Source organism: Pungitius pungitius, chromosome 3, assembly GCF_949316345.1.
Source record: "Pungitius pungitius chromosome 3, fPunPun2.1, whole genome shotgun sequence".
NCBI classification, from domain to species: Eukaryota; Metazoa; Chordata; class Actinopteri; order Perciformes; family Gasterosteidae; genus Pungitius; species Pungitius pungitius.
Window position 1 is genome coordinate 152,168 of NC_084902.1, and position 19,021 is coordinate 171,188.

Below are 19,021 nucleotides of genomic sequence, written 5' to 3' on the forward strand. Positions count from 1 at the left end.
TTCAGGATATCCGGGAAAGATTCACATTCTTTGCACAGTGCAATAAACCCACTGGTGCGGCCCATCATAGCAGTCAGCATAGTCAGTTGTGATGGAGAGCGGCAGTTTTGTCCAAAAATAAATAAATCTATTTTTTAGACCGCGATCGACTGGTTGGGCACTCCTGACCTAGGCTGTTCAGGTTGAACCCAGAGGAAGCTCCCTTTGCTCTTTTAATATTAATTTATTTTTCATGTATTAGCTCAGCCATCTGTTCCAGGTCCCTACCGCTGGGTGACAAAATTCTTCAGATTTCTCAAACCTAAGTAGCCTGGCCAGGGCTTCTAAGAGAATTAACTCTACATGCACCAGCACACATTGCACTGCATACGTTGAATCTGACGCTCACAACAAAATGTTTTTTCTTATCCTTTTCAAACCCTTCAAATTTCCATTCCCTAAATCAGCTTTGGGGACTGGGCCGCAAATGCAATGGGATGTAGACACGCCAACCTTCCAATCCTTTTCCACTGGAGCCACGGTGAAATAGTAGGCCACCTATTCTGCAGTTTTGTAATCCGGCCCCAAATCAGTGATCAAATCAACCAGCTATGACATTGCATGATGCCATAGAAATAAGGCACATCATGCCAGGCAATGTCATCAATACACATATAAGCACACAGTTGCTTCTTCTGTGTTGAGGAAAATAAAATCTCTCCCCTCTGTGTCCCTCCCCCATCTTTCTCCCTCCCTCTTCTTTTTCAGCAGCAGGGGGAGGAGTCAGCAGGGTGAGGATGCTGTCAGGTTGCCGTGGTTTCAACCTCTCTATTTCTTGTGGCGACGGGGTTGTGTGTTTGTGTGTGTGTGTGTGTGTGTGGCTGTGTGCAGAGTGTGAGGCATGAGGCGTGATTCTTTAAGCAGTGAGTATATAAGACGGAAGGACGGAGAGAAGGAAGAGACGAAGGAAGGGAGGAAGGAGGTGTTAAAGGGTGAATGTGGTTTAACGTTTTTGTGAAAAGGAATTGCAGCTAGTCTTCGCTGAGCTGCTAAAATCTTCATCTCTCCGCCTTTGTTTCTGCTCAGAGGTTGAAGAAAGGAGGGTGACACTGATGGCGACAGTAGAGAAGACACGTGAATGAGATATTAAACGACACACTGTAGGCAACAGCGAAAAAGGAATGGGGGGAGTTTGAGTCTCCACTGATTCTCCGGTAAGCCTCAATGTTTGTTCTTTTATTTTATTTACACGTTCTCTCAACTATACTAACCTGGTTCTGCTGGTGAACATATGGTATCTATTGGTTGTCAGTGTTTCTTGTAATCAGAATCAACAAAATTCAGCATATCTGGCTCCTAAACCTAAAACAGCAGCCTCTAATTTCAACACTGCGCCATTTTGGATCAGACCTAAAATCACTGCTATTTTGAAAGAATCTCTGAAATAACAATGGTCAATGGTGAAGGTCCCTAAATTTTCATTAATAATCCTCCAAAGCTAGTTAACTTTTTGTGATTATTAGTCATAAACACCACTAATTCATCTCCTCCACGAGATATTTACATAAATCATATGGGTTAATGAGTGAATGAGTGTATCTGTGAATGAAGCAATGAGTGTATGTTTCAGAATGCACGTATGAGCATCCCTGTGTATTTCCACAGCTAATAGCACGTATTGCTGCATCAAACTACAATTCTTAGGAGCTTTTTTTTGGCTGCATGGACATCTGGTGGTTGCAGCAGCTGACAAATAAAATAACTTCTCTTTAGTTATTACCATAATTTATGAAGATAATCCCTTTAATTGGACCACATTGGGGTAATCTGTAGGATTACGGCATCAAAGTAGAAAGTGCTACGAGAGGAATCAATATGAAACAATATTAGAAAACAGAATAAACAGCAGTTTGGATTGAATGTACATTATTGGATTAGTTGTTCACTCTGAAGTGTGGTCAAGCAACGTTTTGTGACAAAGTACAAACGATACATGTCCAAAGTCCAAACTCTGGGAATCATGCAAAATTAAGTTAATATAACTTCATAAAGTTACCATTATGCATTTGCATGAATTCAATGACGCCACACCTGTTAGGTTAGACATTAAGTGGAAAACGTACGCATGTGCAATCCATATAGGAGGCAGGTCTACTAAACTCCCACCTGGACAGGGGGGCACCTAACTCTCAAAGGAACTGTGGTAGGTTCAGCAGATGTGGGCTTCAGACAAAGGTCTGCTGAGGTGAATGGACCAGATCAGAAGCTGGTGGCTACCATGCTGGACACTAGCTAATTGTAGGTCTGCGAACTAGGTCAGCTGTGTCACAAAATACTCTAAGCATCCTTGTAGACATTTAATCGACCAAGGCAAAAAAGGGAATCTTTTGCTGGCTCCTTTATTTTGGGGTTTATAGTGTCAAAGCAACTGGCGACACTGCAAATGGAAGACACTGCAGTGAGAATTATTTAATGAAATATTATTTTATAAATGAAATCTGAAAAAAAGGCAGGCAGGCTAGGGCCCTCTCCCTCTTTTGCTTATCTCTCCTTAAATTCTCCTTTCCTTTTTCCTCACCCGAGAATCGAGAGCATTACATCATGCTCCTCTGGGAGATGCTGCTGTTGCTAGGTTACCGCCAGCTGACTCCCTATTCCATTTTTAGAAAAAGCCTGAGAGTTGGGGGAGGGGGAGAGAGAGAGATTCCTTCAGTATTGTGAAACTTGTATTCACCCTTTAGTACTTAGTATCTTATCTCTTGGGGGAAATTGGTCTGTATTATGGTATTGATGCCATTTACAATATCAATAATTGGTCTGTGCTCTCAACACTTAATACACTGTAGAAACCAGGCTCAGTTAGTCCATGCCAATGTGTCCTTGAAATGGACACATGCCCAATAACACTTTGACCTGGACTCGTACCCAAAAGTGCTATGCATGCTGTGCATTTGGTGTATGAAGGGGTGAGGTTATTTTAGTCCAGATGGGCAGGTGACCCTTTACACAGTAGCTTATGTCATCAATATATGAAAGGGCGTGAATAGCTGAATGATGACATGTAGTGTTTAAGCACTTTAACTGGTCAGAAGGGTGAACCCTAACCCCATCCAAGTGGAGTCCATTTAAAAAGTGAAGTTCAGAACATCTTATATATAACATATGTCATCATCCTCTGGAGTAGAGGGGCAGGGACATGATAGCCAATCAATGCTGACTCGCTACAGCCCACTTTGATACATATGAGGGCAATACAAATAAAAACATTGACGAACATTCAAATTTATAGCTTGTTTTTACATAAGAGGCCAACGATATTGCAAATTGCTAGCTGCACTGTGAACACACCGACTGACTCTGACATCCCTTTTTCCACCTGTCACTCAAAATGCATATACACTTGTCACTTTCACATGCACTCACAACACAGGTGTTTAGAGTATGCTTGTCTGTTTGCTAGTGCACTTTATTAGGGCCTGAGCCGACTGAAAGTTTCATTTTTTCCCAATTTCCCTTGTATTTTTGATTCAGAAATAACCAAACTCCTCTGAGAGTTTATATTCGATCAATTTCAAATTTTGGGCAAATTGATCCTGACACCTGTGTGGTCAAAAATCATTAAAAATCAAGCGTCTTTGTGCAACTACCTGGGAGTGGCCCGGCATCCACTTCATTGATTTCAGTTGATTTTTTTATTTTTTTTATTTAGCGCCACAAATTGGCATAGGTAAATGCCAACGTTTTAGACTTTGATAAGCTACTTACCCTTATTTAATCAACCTCAAATTTGTGCAAATAAGCCTTAAGACTTTTCACGGTGAATATTTGGACTTTTTAAAAAACGTTGCCGTGAGAACGCGCTCTTCGCATGAAAGTTCAATTAAATTTTGGGGTGCTTTGGCAAACTCAAAAATATGTCAGAGTCCTAGGTAACAACATTATAGAGCTGGTGTGGAGATATGTAAAATTAAATTAAATTCATTTTATTTTGTATAGCCCAAAATTGCAAATTTGCCTCAGAGGGCTTTACAGTCTGTACACATGCAACAGTCTTCTTTATATGAGAGTTGAAGGACATATCCTGGTCGAAGAGAACTCCAAGATTTCTGACAGTGCTGTTGGATACCAGAGCAATTCCATCCATAGAGACTGTATCACGTGACAGCTGACTTTGGAGGCGCCTATCATGATAACTTTTTTTCTGAGTTTAGCATCAGGAAGTTGCAGGTCTTCCAAGTTTTGATGTCTCCAAGCTGGTTGGTGTCTTCTGGCTTGATCGATCGATGCAGTTGAGTTTCATCTGCATAACAATAGAAGTTTATGCGGTGTTTTCTGATAACGTCGCCCAAAGGCCACCAACATTGGTGGTCCTCGATGATTTACCGTTCACAAACACAAACTGGGATCGATCCGATAAATAAGATTTAAACCAGCTGAGTGCATTTCCTTTAATGCCAATCAAGTGTTCCAGTCTCTGCAGCAAGATACGGTGATCGATGGTGTCAAATGCAGCACTGAGGTCCAGCAATACAAGAAAAGAGACAAGTCCTTGGTCCGATGCAAGTAGAAGATCATTTGTAATTTTCACCAGTGCCGTTTCATGGTCCCGAGACTTAAAATAAAGTCTCGGGACCATGCTCTAAAATGAGCAGGAAGTGATTTTTTATGTTTTTTTGTGTCAATGTTGCCTCTATTTTTTACACTTTCTAGACGCTATACTTTGTCGAACTCCTCCCTAGGACTTTATCACAGCGACTTCAAATTTTGACAAAACAATCCCAAGGTATTGATGATTAAACTTTTTTTTCATGTTACGCTGTTGCCATGGCAACACGTTCTTCAAGGTCAAAACAGAGGTGATTTTGAGGGACTAAATGTGCTCCAATCCTTACACAATTTAGAAAAATTATGATTTAAATTCTTCCAAACCACATTTAGGCTTGCCCTCTATGCGTATTCATAAAGCAGCCCTAGCAACTCTTTTGATCTAGATGCACTCAGATTTCAGACTAGGCTTGACATGCAGGTGTTCTGCAGACACATTCAATGTGTTCAGTTCGCAAAATACACTCACCGGCCACTTTATTAGGTACACCTGTCCAACTGCTCGTTAACACTTAATTTCTAAGCAGCCAATCACATGGCGGCAACTCAGTGCATTTAGGCATGTAGACATTGTCAAGACAATCTCCTGCAGTTCAAACCGAGCATCAGTATGGGGAAGAAAGGTGATTTGAGTGACTTTGAACGTGGCATGATTGTTGGTGCCAGAAGGGCTGGTCTGAGTATTTCAGAAACTGCTAATCTACTGGGATTTTCACGCACAACCATCTCTAGGGTTTACAGAGAATGGTCCGAAAAAGAAAAAACATCCAGTGAGCGGCAGTTCTGTGGGCGGAAATGCCTTGTTGATGCCAGAGGTCAGAGGAGAATGGCCAGACTGGTTCGAGCTGATAGAAGGGCAACAGTGACTCAAATAACCACCCGTTACAACCAAGGTGGGCATAAGAGCATCTCTGAACGCACAGTACGTGGAACTTTGAGGCAGATGGGCTACAGCAGCAGAAGACCACACCGGGTGCCACTCCTTTCAGCTAAGAACAGGAAACTGAGGCTACAATTTGCACAAGCTCATCGAAATTGGACAATAGAAGATTGGAAAAACGTTGCCTGGTCTGATGAGTCTCGATTTCTGCTGCGACATTCGGATGGTAGGGTCAGAATTTGGCGTCTACAACATGAAAGCATGGATCCATCCTGCCTTGTATCAACGGTTCAGGCTGGTGGTGGTGGTGTCATGGTGTGGGGAATATTTTCTTGGCACTCTTTGGGCCCCTTGGTACCAATTGAGCATCGTTGCAACGCCACAGCCTACCTGAGTATTGTTGCTGACCATGTCCATCCCTTTATGACCACAATGTACCCAACTTCTGATGGCTACTTTCAGCAGGATAATGCGCCATGTCATAAAGCTGGAATCATCTCAGACTGGTTTCTTGAACATGACAATGAGTTCGCTGTACTCAAATGGCCTCCACAATCACCAGATCTCAATCCAATAGAGCATCTTTGGGATGTGGTGGAACGGGAGATTCGCATCATGGATGTGCAGCCGACAAATCTGCGGCAACTGTGTGATGCCATCATGTCAATATGGACCAAACTCCCTGAGGAATGCTTCCAGCACCTTGTTGAATCTATGCCACGAAGAATTGAGGCAGTTCTGAAGGCAAAAGGGGGTCCAACCAGTTACTAGCATGGGGTACCTAATAAAGTGGCCGGAGAGTGTATATCTGCCAGTTATTACTTCTCGTCGGAGCAGAGGTGGAGCTCCTGTTCTTTGCCTTGACTGAGTGGAGGTGATCCTACCAATTTTATTTACATTTTGCAGGCTTTTGTATGACAAGGCAAGTAGCCTAGTGGTGAGGTATTCTGTTTATGAAGTCATAGACTTGTGTTCGACTCTCAACCCTCTCCTTGATTTTTTTGTCTTTTTGACCACGTGTCTGGCTGACCGCTGCCCCCCGACATGCCCGTCCCACCACCTGCCCTCTTGACCTCATTCCATCCCATATTCTATTCTATCGCTCCTGACCTTTTTCCTTTCCTCCCCTGTATCATTAACATTGCTCTGCTAGTTGGCTGTTTTCCTCTCTGAAGGAGGCAAGAGTTAACTCCCACTCCTGACAAAACCCAAACCTAGACAGCTTTCAGTTCTACTTGTGTCATGTATTAACATGTATTATTATTTTGTAAAGTAACTCTTCTACAATCCTTCAGGTCCCCAGGAGAGTCATGAGGTCTCAGGAGGAGGCGTCTTCCTTCAGGAGGTTTTTTCAGTATGTGGAGGACAGTGGCCTTAGAACATATGACAATCTGGTTATCCAAAATGCCTCGGACATCGCTAGAGAGAGCGACCGGATCCGCAACCAGAATAACTGGACTTACATGCAGGAAAAACACCAGAAGAAGAGACGACAGGAAGAGGCCATCAAAAGGTACAATATGGATAAGATATTTATTAGTTTTACTTACTTTGCACACAAGATACATATTAAAAAGAAAAACAAGACCATCAGTATTAAGTAAGTATAAATATAATGGACAAAAATAAAACTGCTCGCAGAAAGAGCTGTACAGAGCTTCCAGGGTGTCCACCGTGTGTTGCACATCAGGGATGATAGCTTAGTTATGATCCTCCTGTCTCCCACCACCTCCACCAGGTCCAGTGGAGACCCTAGCACACTGCTGGCCTTCTTGATAAGCTTGTTGAGTCTCTTCCCATCGGCCGCCAACTCCACCCCGAGAAAAATGGCAGATGCCACGACAAAGTCAAAAAAGGTCCTATGGAGTGCAACGAGCACTGGAAGTTCCCTGGTACAGAAGTAGTGTGTTTCCCCCGACAAAAGTCACCCACCAGCTGCACGGTTTTGCTATAGTTTTCCAGGAGGCGGTTCCGCTGGCACCATCCTAAGAAGTCCTGGTTTAGTTTTTTGTACTCTCTGTCATCACTGGTGAAAATGCGACCAACGATTGCAGAGTCATCAGAACTTCTGTAGGTGGCAGTTGCCAGAGTTATATTTAAAGTCAGAGGTGTATATATTTCAAGTTCTTTGAGTTTTCTTTCAACTCTGGCCCAACTTGAAATGGCTTAGTACCGAAAAGGACACATGGGACAACTCTTTCCAACTCAGATTAATGTTTATTTTCTTTCATTCTTTTGTCTGGCTGGTCAATCAGGTTGAAATCCTTCAAAAACACACAAAAACCAAAAGTTATGCAGAAAATGCAGATTTCAAATAATCATCCCCATAAGAAAAAACTCATTTCTGTACTGATGAGTTCTTTGAATGTACAATGAGTTGATTTTTTTTTTCCCTTCTCTCTACTGAGATGTTTTTCTGAAACTCGCTATTTACAGGTGTGCTGATTTTGAATAATGAGCACTGCACTGGCCTGCTAGTGTTGCATTCTGGGAGTTTCTTTGGTGTCAAGTGTGAAATGTTCATTTTCACCTCAACAGTTAGGTTATAGTTATGTTTCATTTCAAAGTTTTAGATCTGCGGACAGCAGAAGATTTGTGTATGCAGAGTCCCAAACTGTGAGGAAGAAATAAAATGAGTTGAAGACGTTTAATGGAAGCTTTGGATCTCAATAGTGTATTGCATACTTGATCCTTGACTTCTCTGACTTGATTTTTAGACTAGTCAAAATAAGATTCAGTCTCTGTTCAACTTTATTTAGAAAGAAAACTTCTTGCTCATATATTATTTCATAGACCAAACAGGAATTTAGTCAAATCGCTGCCAGAAAAAAATACATTGAGAGAACGCTAAACAAATGCTGCCTGTTCACATTCTGAATACAATGTTGGAATTAACAGAGGGCACATTTGTACAGTCATACAGTTATATAGATATACAGCACAGTGTAACAATCTCATAGTAAATGTTGTTACTCAGAGTTTGTTGTAAGTTGCGTAAAGTTGCTGTGTGATTGATAAATAATCTACAATTTTGTCCCTCCACTTGTCCATTCAGGATTGGTGAGGATGTAGCCATGGCAACAGACGGGGCATATTCTGGAAAACATTTCAGGATGGGTTTCATGACAATGCCGGCACCGCAGGATCGTCTGCCACCTCCAAGTCAGGGCTTCACCGTTCGATCACAGTCCCTCCACTCTGTGGGCGTAGATGATGACTCCAATATAAACCGTAAACAGCCCCCACCCAAACCAAAGCGAGACCCCAACACCAAACTGAGCAGCAGCTCTGAGATGGTGAACGCAGGCCCTGGAGTACCAAAGACAGATATTGAAGAGACCAGAGACACCTCAGAGCCGGCCGAAGGTGAAAACCCCACAGCCTACATGACAGCTGGTTAGACACTTGCTAGTTAGACATAACACCAGCTGGTGGTCAATGTTTAATCAGCTGTCATGTCTATCCACAAGCAGGTGTCATGTCGAACTACTAGTTGGTGTCATTAACCACAAGCTGATGATTAACACATGACACCTGGTGTGTAATTGTGACGTATATATTAGGGCTGTGAATAGATTTGAAAAGGATTATGATTATGATTAATCGCGATTAAACTTAATTTCTTCATTTTGAGACTAAATCTTATAAATTAACAAGTAATCACTTTAAAACGCGTTCGTTTTAGACACTAATCTTTAATTGCATTTTTATAAACAAAAAACTACACACATTTGATCATCACCAAGGCAGAATTCCACCGGGTGGAACGTCTGGAACTAGTGACTCTTCCTGCTGTCCTTGTGCATGTTGCTGTCCTCTCAACTTTCCATCGTTAGATGGCTGTGTTTGAAGTGCCCAACAATCTCTCGAGATTTAGCCAGGGCATTTTCCAAACAACTTTCTTTTAGGGCAACAGTGGTGGTCTTCTGCAGACTGGGCCGTGCTGGGTAGATGTTGAGCTGGAAGTCACTTAGTGCTACCAACATGTTCCAGGCACTATTAGTGCCTAAAGTAGTCCATTTGCCACTTATGCCCTATCTGTTTGACGCGTTGAGGAATCCCTGTGTAGAGTTCTCCGCTCTCTGTTTGTTTTACTTCTAATGCAAAACGCTCTCTCAATCTTCGACCACCGTCTCGGTCTCTCCGATCTGATTGCAGGCATGCGGCAGTTTTGTGTAAAAAATATTTTATTGCATTAATCTCACCATAAAAGTATCTCATAAATTATAGACGTTGTCAAATCTCAGGTAAGCTGCAGCATTTAAACAATGCTCAATTGGTACTAAGCGGCCCAAAGTGTACCGAGAATATATTACCCACACCATTACACCAACCCACCAGTCTGAACGGTTGATACAAGGCAGGATGGATCAATGCTTCCATGTTGTTTATGCCAAATTCCGACAATAACATCTGAATGTCGCAGCTGAAATTGAGACTCACAACGTTTCTCCAATCTTCTATTGTCCAATTTTGGTTAGCCTGCAAACTGTAGTCTCAGTTTGCTGTTGTTACATTACATTACATATATATAGATCAATGGTAGCTGTAGGTGTCTGCGGGCCAGGCAGAAGTCAGTATCAGGGTCCAGACGGAGCTAACACAGTATTAATATGATCCCTTTTCTTACTTCATGTTAATACACATGCTGCAGCATTGAAGAGACTTAAAAGAGCAGCCTGGTAACAAAGAATTACACTAATCTACTCTAAAAGTAACAAACACATGAACTAGTTTTTCTGCATCAGTTTGAGACAGGAAGTTCCTGATTTTCAATATATTACCTAGATGAAAAAAAGCAGTCATTGAAGTCTTTATATAAGCGTTGAAGGACATATCCTGGTTGAAGAGAACTCTAAGATTCTTGACGGTGCTGTTGGATACCAGAGCAATTCCATCCAGATAAACTGTATCACATGGCAGCTGACTTCAAAGGCGCTCTGGGCCGATCAAGACTTTTTTTCTGAGTTTAGCATCAGGAAGTTGCAGGTCATCCAAGTTTTGATGTCTCCAAGACATTCATGAAGTCTTAAAAAGCTGGTTGGTGTCTTCTGGCTTGATCACCAGATACAGTTGAGTAATGTCTGCATAATAATCAAAGTTTATGCAGTGTTTTCTGATAACGTTGCCCAAAGGAAGCATATACAGGGTAAATACAAATTGGTCCAAGCTCGGACCCCTGTGGGACTCTGTGACCATCATTGGTGGTCGAGGATTCGCCATTAACGAGCACAAACTAGGATCAATCTGATAAATAGGATTTTAAACAGCTGAGTATAGTTTAATACCAATCCAATGTTCTAGTCCCTGCAACAAGATACAAAGATCAATGGCACTGAGGTCCAGCAAGATAAGAAAAGAGACAAGTCCTTGGTCTGATGAAAGTAGAAGATAATTTGTAATTTTCACCAGTGCTATTTCTGTACTATGATGCACTTAAAATACTGACTGGGAAAATGGGCTGAGTGGTTTGAGATGATGGAAAGTTTTATGGATTAATTTTCTCATAGTTTTAACTATTTTCGAATTATTCGCTAACTCACTGAATTTATCTATCCAACTTGTGATGAGGACCTACACGTCGTCAGAGACCAGGAACTTTTAGTAACACACACTCACACACACAGTAGTAACTCAAATACACCCTAACCCTCATCACAATCAAGTAATGCAGAATACCAGATAATGAAAGTATGCTGTGAAGAATAAAGGCGAGTATTCTTCTCGACTTTTACCAACTGGGTTAAACTGAACACCACTTGGATGGCATCACTGTCTGTCTGTCTCTCTGCAGCTGGATGTCATCTCTGCAGTGAAGACTACAAGAAGATGCCTCCACCTAAACCCAAAAGAAACCCAAACACTCAGCTCAGCACCTCCTTTGATGAATCTTACATCCATAACCATAGCAACAGGAAGTCTTCTTTGCGATGTGATAAATCTTCGGCCCAGAGTCCAGCATCGAGGGACACGGAGGATGAGGAGCCCGTCTACATTGAGATGGTGGGGAACATCCCACGAGACCTGAAAGGTCCAGAAGCTGTGGAGGACGAGCAGAGCGAGGCTGTGTACGAGGAGATGAAGTATCCCATACTTGAGGACTTCCTGCAGGATGCCCACTCCACCATAATAGATCTTGAAGCCTGGACGTCCCGCGGATCCATCTGCGATATCCCGCCACCTTTTCCCAACCTCCTGACTCACCGCCCACCGCTGCTCGTCTTCCCCCCCCTTCCTGCTCAGTGCTCCCCAAATTCTGACGAGTCCCCTCTCACCCCTCTAGAGGTCACACGGCTGCCCATGATGGAAAATTCCTCCTACTCCAAGTCAGGTGGTGTTGAACAATCTCAGAGCTCCACACACCATCGCAAGGAGCGGGAACGAGAACGAGGCAGAGACCGGGACCTGGCCTCAACAAACACAATAACCTCCTCCGGCCGCTCATCAGCTCCGCCTCTCCCCTCCAATCTCTACAAGTCCTCTGGTTCCGCCCACAGTGGGCATGGTTACCCCCGCAGCCAATCAGCATGTCCTTCTCCAGTCAGCATGGGTCGCTCTCTGACTCCCTTAAGCTTGAAGAGACCTCCACCATATGACACTCTGATGGCAGGAGGAAGTATGCCCCGGTCTTCCTCTTCGTCGTCCTCATCCTCACACAGGGCTGGGGAGGCCGGCGCCAAGCTGAGTAACTCCTCTTCTACCCACGGCTCCATGCAGAATGTATCAATGAGGTCACAGACACCCACAAGCCCATTGGAGGAACTCAACAACCTGTTTACCTCAGGTAGACATGTGATGAAGAAAGTGACAGGAAGCAAGAAGACTAGAGGAAGTGAAGGTAAACACTGCATCAGTGATAGAGTCCTCCAAAGCTGAAAGGTTAGTTTCAGTGTACATTTTTCTAGACAGATAATGAAGCCAGGATCAATCTGATCAATCTGTTTTGTTTGATCAGTTTCATCAATGGGATTAGTAGCATCAATAGGATCAGTAGGATAAATGCGATAAATAGAATGAATGGGATCAATAGGGTGGTTACTTCCCTCCACGGATGTCTAGGGAAGCTGGGGAGTAACAAATGAAAATAAACTAAAAGAAGGAATTTGTAACCAAAAGAGGGATTTATTTCATGATAAATCACAAAAAAACTTCCATCTCATGTTCAAACTCAAAATCTTACTCTCCAACTGCAGAAGAATGCCACCATAAATAATTACCAGCACATCGGCAAACACAGACACCTGACCACACACTGCAAGAGGTGTGCCTTCAACTCTAAGCCCTTCCTTTCTTCCTGGCTTCCCCAGCCTTTTACCCACCTTGGTTCCAATCATCTGATTGCTTCCAGACCCACTCACTAAGCAGTATCACCTAGTAGTTCCAGGCAGGATCCCAAGTTACCTGGAGAGGGGGAGAAGGTCTGGAAGCAATCAGATGATTGGAACCAAGGCCAAGTCAATTTTCATGTATGTCTAACATATAATGGCAATAAACTTTTCCTGATTCCTGAGAGAGACCACCCGTAACAAGAGTCAATGTGATCCACATGATCAATAGGAGTGAATTGGATCGAATGGATGTGAACGGGAGTAAATGGTTGTGAGTGACTCTACTTAATCAACGTAAAACCTTCCAGAATTACTGTCCATCCACTGGGCTCACTTAGATGTGGTTTTATTCCCATGTTTTATAGAATAAGAGGGTGGTTTTTTTGTGTGTTTTATTCATTTATTTCATCACATGTAGACATGTTACACATCAGAACACTCAAAGAGGGTTCCCCTTTATCCCCACAAAAACCATTGTCCAAGATAGAGAAAGTAGTTATGATTTTATTACACATTTTATCATGGGTGTTCCATTTTTGGAGCAGATGCCAAAAAACACCCAGCGAGCCACTAAACGTGTCGTTAGAAAGAAGAGGAGAATTATTTCTTTATCTTACATTTCTCATCTCATCTCATCTGTAACATCATTCTGTAACATTCCGAGTTACATGCTAATTATCTTCTTGTTCTCTCTTTGGGTTTCTTTGTCCTACATATTGATTCCATAAAGTTACATAGCTGCTTTCCTCTCTCATGATGTGTGTTTCTCTTTGTCTTGTCTATTTCAATCCTGTTGTGTCTCTGTAGGAGACTGCAGGTCTCTGCCAAGACACGGCAGCAAAGACAGAGAACGGCAGTCCAGTCCACTTCCAAGCAGGATGGGGAGGTCATCTGTGAGCCCCACTATGATGCTGTCAGGAGGAGCGGGAGGAGGAGGTCAGGTTTAAAGATAGTGTCAAGAGGCCAAGTTTAAATGTGAAGTAGATTTTGCCCAGAATCATAGATTTAGCTTCATGCTGCTGTCCTTTTGTATCTTGGGTATCTTTTGTCTTGTGAATATATTTTAGTTTTTGTTATTCTGACACCGTCAGAAGACCATTCAGTTATTAACAAGTGAAGTTTCTCCAGTAATCTTTTTTTCTTTTGGGAAATTGATGCAAAAACCAAGTAGAATCTGCAGAATCCAAGTTGGTGTGTAAACTTGGCCGTTCAGCTTCAACGTCAGGAGTTCCTTCGCCAGGGGGGACGCCGCATCGTCACCTGTATGAGCTGCATCACCCTGCCCTCAGCCAGGTACGCCCCTGTGTAACACTCGTCTTACCACCTCTCTGTCAACAGGTCTGTCCAACTGTCTGTATCTTTCTGTCCACATATCTGTTAACTTGCCTGTCCTTCCACATGTTTGTCCAACGGTCTATTCCCTAGTCCATCCACCTGTCTATATATCTGTCCACCTGTGTAACTTTCTGTTTACTTCCGGTATTCGTCTCTGTGTAACTGTGTTCTTTGTCTGTTTAATTCCATACATTTTGTAAATCAGTTACAAAAAAAGAATATATATTATTAAATAATAATAAATAATATTTTATTTAGATACATAATTGGTGACTTTATATTCCTCACAGGATTCAACGTCACTGAGCAACAGACCGTAAAAACGTTTTACAAACTGGCAGAGGCTTCCATCAGCTGACTGACATCTGAAATGTTAACATATAAACTAGTAAAGATCGGGTTTCTTTCATTTCTTGAAGGAACATTTCATAATCAGATTTGTGTGTAAAGTATTTGGTGGTAAATGTAATGTTTTTTTCTATTCTAAGCCTAAATTCATTTAAATAATTAATATTTAAATAAGTGTGATGTTTAAAATGAAGTTATACTCAACGTGTTCTCATTCCACTTGGTCAGATTCATTGTGTCACTTTTTAACACTGGTTAGTCCAGCAGGTCAAACAATGACGATCTACTACTGTCACATTAACCACTCGGTAAGGTTCAGGAAAAACCTTGACCTTAAAATATCTGTAAAATACATTCATAAACTCAAGACAAACATCACATATGAAACTTGAAATATTTCAACAACACAATTGGTCTAGTCATTGCTCTTTCTCAAAAGTCTAGTGCATCGCATACAGAATCTGAAAAGTTGGGGTCACCCTAAGCCTCAAACTATGGGAATGAGAACAGGCTGTAGTCATTTCATTCTCAAACTAACAAACTTTCATTGACATTGTCATTAAACTAACAAAAAGTACTTCACACTAAAACTAAACCACTAAATCAGTGAATATACTTCCACTGAAATCGATTGCTTTTAAATTATCTAAATTATTTGACATTTCTTCACTCTAATCAAAAAGCTGTTGTCACCTAACCCTAACCGATCTCATGTTAACCCTGGCCTTTAACCTCACCCCCCTAATCTGTAGTAGACTATAATTTCCTGACAAACTGTTTGTTCCTGTCTCTCGGTTCATAATACGTTGTACAGTGACATGAAATCTGAAACTTTGTGTACTCGTTGAGATTTATGATTAATAAAATATTTAATTTCACCAACTTCTGAAGCACAGCATGTAATTTCTCCCAATCAAAACAATAGACAGACTACCTCAAAAGTAGTGTTAACCCATTATAAGACAGTCCACTACCGATAGGGTCATCATGGATACCATTGTTCTGGAAAAAAGGAAACAATGACTCAACTGTCTACAATCTCACATGTCTTTAAAGACTGGGGGATCTCTATCTTAACGCCATTATAACTGTCTTTACGGAGACGAGTAACGGAGATAAGTCACGGCCCCTTTCAGGAGCAATTGAAGCGCGACGCGAAAGAAGGCTACAACTATTCGGGCGAGTAAAGCGTCGCAAAAATTTGCTTCGCTTTTGATGACTGATAATAATAACATCTGTGGTGAACATCACACAGAGTGAACAAAACAGCTTCTATCCTATTCTGAGGGTTACGCCTCAAGAGTCCTGTTGCACATCAGACTCTGGTCAAAATGTTGTTTACAGAGAAGTCGCGACAACAACTGACAGAAGGGGAGAGAAAGAGAGCATTATCAAAGAGGAAAGTCTTAACCCTTCCCTTAAATATGAGTGTGCCTGGCCCAATCTGGAAAGTAGGGAAAACTATTTCCACTGAATCTCCAAACATTTCTTTGAAGGACAATCTCTTTTATTATTTTGATGGAAGGACATTTTCCACTGCATCTTGTTCGGGAGATAGTCACTTTAATTTGTGTTAAAGTGTGAATAATAACTGCATTTTATTACTCATCCCCTTGGGTTTGTTTCCCCAGAAGTTAAAAAAGCTCTAGTGTCAAACAGGATTTCATCCCACTGATAGAAGACAAAAACTGTTACCTCGAATAGGTTTGAAACTTGAGGGAAGCCTTTGGGCTGATAGAAGTTTACAGCTCTGCTAACTCACATAGGTCAGAACTCACAGAAGTCTTAGATATGAAAATCCATCTGTTTCCCGTTTAAATATCTGTAAATCAAACTCTCATATAGACAAACGTAGTTGAAATGAAAAAAAAAGTCTGTCAGTCTGTCTTCAAATGTCCTTTTGATTCTACCAAGGAATTAGATCTCATTCGCAGAACTTTTAAAGATACATGTGTGTATCTTCTCTTTTTGTAAAAGAACACTCAATAGCAATACACACAATGCAGACAGTTTGGTAACAGAAAAAAATATAATAAATCAATAATAAGCGTATGTAAATTGGTATTAACGGTAGAAAGTGATTAAAAAGTAAGGTAAAGCAGGGCAAAAGTAAAAGGTGATAGATTAGTTGATTTTTCAATCAATTGTTGGATCAGTTGATTGATTGGTAATTGGTTGATTGATTGCAGATGCCTTGGCTCAGCGGAGACACAACCATGATGGAGATGATTGAGAAGAAACAGGTTTTATGTCGAGAGATTAAAGCTCGTCAGCGTCCTGAGAAGAATCTGTGTAAACAGGACAGCATGCCCATCCTGCCCAGCTGGAAGAGAAAGCAGCCGCCGCCCTACGGCGCCGTCACCGGACAGACGGCAGCAGTGTTCTGGGACACGGCCATCTGAAAACAGCACACACAATAAGATACTTCTTCCACTAAGATGTCAATGTGGCCAATAGAAATGATTTTCTATTGATCCGCTCACATGAAATGACCCCATCAGGCCAGATGACTTTCTCTCGTGCCGTCATTTTGCTCCTGTGGTGTTTCCTTGTTGTCACTGTTTCATCTTTTCTTTTCGTGGCTCTTCAAAAGAACAACACACAAGAAGTCATGTTTATTTTTGGAATGTGCTGAGTACACGTCCACAGAATCCTCCCGTGAACTGAGTCTATTTCAGAATATTCTGTTTGGATGAGTCCTATCAAAGACTTGGTGTGCATGTAAACGTAGCCATTGATGGTGGTAATGATGATGATGATGATAAATATGATGATGAATATGAAGGCATCAGGACAGATTAACAGCTTGTTTATGCTACAAGCTGCTGTTTTGTTTAATTGACAGTATCTGCTGACCCTTCACTGCCGTCAATCAGCTGTACAGTCCATAAAATTTAATCAAATTTACAAACATCTGTTAACGAAAGTTAAGCCTAACCCGTATCACTGCAAGCTGTGGGCATTTATACATGAATAAAGTTGTTAAATTTAAAGGTATAAAGCCTATATTACATATTACTGGACCTTCAATTATTAATTAATCAAGTGTGACACTAAGAAAGAAAATAAAGCAGAGAACATTGAGAGAAGTAAAGAAGTTAACCAAATATCTCTAAAATGAACAGATGAACATCATTTCTACAAATTCATTATTCAAATAAATCAATATTTAAAACTCTATTGAGTCTGAATATGTGACAGTTTCTGTTATCCCTAAAGGTAAATATTTTAATATCTTGGTTTTTCAAATGATCAAAAAAGGTATCCTAATAGTTTAATAATGCAGATGTCTCAACACGGTGAAAAAAGTGATGTGATGAAATCAGTATTAAGATATTAATCATTTTATTTTGACCTAATTATTTAGCACTTAAAATAACTAAATTTGAGTTTTACAAAACATGAAAAGCAAGAAACTATTTCAGGAAATAGCAACAATTATTGTGCAGAGTTGATCAGGTGCTCTTTCTGTCCAGTTGGAGCACTAGGAGGCGTGGCCTAAAGGTGTAGCAAAGCTTTCTGTTGTCTTTCTATTGGATATTTTTATATCCGACCACCTGAAAAGATTCAAATGTATTTTAAGGTCTGACAGTTGAATGCAGCAGAATGCCGAAAAGTGAAAAAAGGTATATTATCTGAATTCAATTATCTGAATATGGCAATCTAACATGTTTTTATAATTAAAAAAGAGTCTCTGACTCTGTGTGTGGAAGAAAAAGACAGTAAGTAAAGATGTTTTTATATTCAAAATAACTTTTATTATGATTTTTGTAAAGAATTTTTGGCACAATTTTGATTGGTTTGGTATCATCCATAGCTAACTCGAGTCAAAACACAGTTTAACCAGTTGTATGAGACTTGGACTTCAGATTCACTGAAGTTTAACTACAATTAGACTGCAGATTAACAGCAGTTTATCTACGGTTCATCTCCAGTCCAACCCCAGTTTAATTCCAGTTCAAATATAGTTTGACTCAAGTTTAACTGCAGTTTAATTCCAGTTTATATCTTGTTGGACTCCAGTTTAACGGCAGTTTAAATCAGGGTTAAGCTGTTTGACCTTTGACACCTAAGAAAAACCCAAGATGTTGATGTAAAATTCGATACTGTTTATTCTATCAGACAAATACACATCTGATTAAATATGAGGGTCACCTTACCATTAGATTCACCTTAAGGTCAAATGACATTCAGCTAAAGGTCACATGACCATTTCCTAAAGGTCACATGACAGTTGGGGGACAACTTGGGTTTTTGGGTTATTGGACAAATAAGTGTTTGCAGAAAATTACTTGATGCAGTGTATTGATTTGTTGATGGATGTGAATGAGCTGATTAAGTCATGTGATGTCAAATGACTAGTGACTAGTTCACGTGACTGAAGCAAAGCATTCTGGGATGCAGTGGTGAAACCTGTCTATGTAAATCAAGTCACAAGGAAATTAATAGATGAATTATGCACAAAAAGGTGCGTCCCAGAATGTTTCTTTTTGTCTCGACTACGTCATTAAATTCCAAATCAGTTGGAATTTCCAACACAAATTTA

General features: G+C 41.0%; 1 protein-coding gene across 1 annotated transcript; it reads left to right on the plus strand.

Moving 5' to 3' along the window:
• Nucleotides 1–765: 765 nt before the first annotated feature.
• On the plus strand, nucleotides 766–17,655 carry nyap2a (neuronal tyrosine-phosphorylated phosphoinositide-3-kinase adaptor 2a). The gene is made up of 8 exons (XM_037460915.2): nucleotides 766–971; nucleotides 1,066–1,193; nucleotides 6,760–6,977; nucleotides 8,520–8,830; nucleotides 11,259–12,302; nucleotides 13,600–13,728; nucleotides 13,964–14,085; nucleotides 16,665–17,655. Exons 3-8 carry the CDS (start codon nucleotides 6,775–6,777, stop codon nucleotides 16,875–16,877), a joined length of 2,022 nt encoding a protein of 673 aa, XP_037316812.1. The 5' UTR covers nucleotides 766–971; nucleotides 1,066–1,193; nucleotides 6,760–6,774; the 3' UTR covers nucleotides 16,878–17,655.
• The last annotated feature ends 1,366 nt before the right edge of the window (nucleotides 17,656–19,021 follow it).